The 2,917-nt window shown below is 42.2% G+C and overlaps 1 protein-coding gene across 1 annotated transcript; it reads right to left on the bottom strand.

The window, feature by feature from the left end:
• Positions 1-418: 418 nt before the first annotated feature.
• Positions 419-625, bottom strand: CCR75_008266 (uncharacterized protein; the record flags this gene model as incomplete). Its single annotated transcript, XM_067966320.1, has 1 exon — positions 419-625. The coding sequence occupies one exon, from the start codon at positions 623-625 to the stop codon at positions 419-421; it is 207 nt and encodes a 68-aa protein (XP_067823392.1).
• Positions 626-2,917: the final 2,292 nt, after the last annotated feature.

The following is a 2,917-nucleotide window of genomic DNA, read 5'->3' as shown; positions in this document are numbered from 1 at the left end:
CAAAAAACTATCAAACATTATACCTCAATATGAGCTTAGCTTTAACGTACAGATCATCCTAACATTTAATACCAAAGACAAGGGGTCTACTTCTTGAATGCATTCAAATTTTCCAGTCTACTACGAACTTCAGCTTTAAATTTGACATTCAATTTATAGCTTTTACCGTTAAAATATAATCTTTGAGCAATCCGAACATTCTATATTGCTTGTTCCTTACGAAAATGATTAAATGCACAAATTGATTGGACATCAGCATTGATTGGTCATTAGATATTGCACAAATTTTGAAATATTAGGAAGCTCTAGTTCATTTATCCAACTTCTTCTTGTTAGTCTACTGAAGATGTATCAGCGAAACGGCCACTGCAGTTTATATAAGCGCAACCGTTTAAGCACAAATTTTCGTCTTCGACTTTCACTTTAGACTACTTCGGACTTTTAACTCAACTTTAAACCAACTCCAAGGAATTCGATTAAGGATGGACTCACCGCAGACAGCAGCTCGTAGCCCGCCGCAACCAGTAAAGGACATGACGCGACAGGCATCATGGAGTGGCGATCCATCTTCAAACGCACCGGTAACAAGCAACCCGCCGTAGCCAGGTTGAAGACCGCCGTGCATTAGTCAGTGCGAACAAAGATGGACCTCACAATACCGTCACTCTTCACGAAACGCGCTCCTAGCACCGTTGCTGAAATCTCGTCCCAATTTCAGACTGCCATAGCTGACCACCAAGACAAGCTACATGGAATAATTCATGCGTCAGCCGTCAGCGATTTTCAGGTCCTGAAAAAAGAAAGACACAACTTGTACAGTGACGCCAATCCCTGAAGATCTTAGGCTTCAGCTCATTTGGTGCGATATACCTTAACGGGATGACAGCCGCCTGCCAACAGGCGCATCAGTACCCGTTAAAAGACGTGTGTTTGGAATTCAATAGACTGTAGAAGGTAAACAGTATAATTATGCTTTCAATGTTCTGATATCATCCTGGGAACACCTTAGCTCAGAAAACACGAAAACACGAGCCATGCATATAATCGTACCTTTGGTCCGTCATGATGCCTGTCTGTTGTTCATCTGCAGGTAATCTAATAAACGTCTTGGACCGCCCACAAGCGCGTGGATGTCGAGTGAGTGCGATGGCCTCACTTGCGGTTCAGTCGGTTGCACGACTTCACAAGAACTAAGAGTGACCACCTGTGAAGTTAGATATGGCCGCTATGCACAAGCACGTGCAGCGCCGAAGGTCAACCACTCGAACTAATTGAGTGGACCGGTACAAAGATTTTTTCAGAGAGAGCAGCATCTAAAGAAGAACAAGCGCTTGTCTTGAAGACACGGTGCGAAAATCCTAGATCGACTTGAGAGTTGATCGTGGTGGATATAGCTGTGGTTAAGCAACAAACCTCGAGGCAGTCAAGGATGCTACTACCCAAATACATGTGAAAGTATGACCATTAATTCATGAATGAAAAGTCTACAATGTTTGAGAGAATTTATATCCAGGAACCTGTGGAATTTAGTCGCCATGAAAGAACCGAGACTTTTAATCTAGATTAAAAAGGTATAATGTGTTGGCGCTTATAAACTTGACCTGATAGCGCCCCTGAAGCTTATTTCGAAATAACTTTAGATCCAACGCTAAAATTGGAACGATTCTTGCGTGATTTGCCTAGTGGCAAAGTCAAGCAGATCTGCGTACTTTTCACAGCTGACGCGTGCGTGGTCGATATCGGTCGGGTAAAACATTAACTATTTCCGAGAACGAACAATTTCTTAGCAGCCTACGGTGAAAGAAATTGCCCTTGATGGTGGGACTTGAATTAAACGATTTTCTCAATCTTGGTAGTCACAAAAGGATATCTTTGTATTAGGTTTGATCAGATACAAGAATTTGTCTTATAATTCGGCTTCATGCGAGTTGTCTAAAGATAAAGGCACTCAACACGGAATCGACCTGATATCAGGTTCGAAATACTGTGTCATGAAGCAGTGGCCACTGCCTCGTGAACAAGGATTAGCGATTGCCTAGTTCTTGGACAATGCTTATAGGCGAGCCATGTGAGGGATTCAACCTCCTCATGTAGCTCTCCGATTTTCCGCCATGAAGATGACAAAAAGAGCATGTAATTAATAAATTTAATGCTGCACCGGTACCGGCTAAACGCTCATACCGAGAAAGGACATTATCATTGATGATATGTCAAAGTGTACGATATTTTGTTCATGGATCTGATGGGATCTATAAGATCCTCTGCGAGTGTACATGATATTCCGTTCACAGCAGGAAAATATCCCAAGCGGTATAATTTGGAATTGGCTAGTAATGATACAGGGGTTTAATAATGCCGCTGCAACATTCAACATATGTGTAACCAATCTGTTGAGGTCAGTGCGAGGTTTCACACCGAGTTATTTGATGATGTTTTTATCATAGCCGAGCCGCGAACAGAAAGTCGGACGTTTAAGTGCATCGTGCCCTTGTCCGAAAGGTTCTTGCACTTCTGCGTGAACATGATTTGTATGTATATGTAAAGAACTGTATATTCGCGGCAAGCGAGATATCACTTCTTTAGTGCGTTGTGTAGAACACGGTTTACGCCCTGATCCTGTAAAGTTAAAAGGTGATCACCGACTATTATATGCGAGCCGATGTTGAGAGACTTCGAAAAATCATCGTCTTAGAGGCGTACTTACATTAGTTCTCCCGCAAAAATGCTGAAATGAGATTACATCGTTCTTCGTTGAAAAAAATGTAAAGTGGTCAGAGAAGCTGATTCTTAGCGTTCCTTGGAGAGTATCTAGCAAAGATGGATGCAATCAACAATCTTGGCGATTTCGAACCAAAACTCATTTTTATGTGGTCTGTGACGCCAGCGTAATCGCAATCGATTGTGTTCTGATGCAGTA

The sequence above is a fragment of the Bremia lactucae genome, linkage group LG17 (assembly GCF_004359215.1).
Source record: "Bremia lactucae strain SF5 linkage group LG17, whole genome shotgun sequence".
NCBI lineage: Eukaryota > Oomycota > Peronosporomycetes > Peronosporales > Peronosporaceae > Bremia > Bremia lactucae.
The sequence above is the reverse complement of the archived record's forward strand: the minus strand, read 5'-3'. Positions and strand labels throughout refer to the sequence as shown.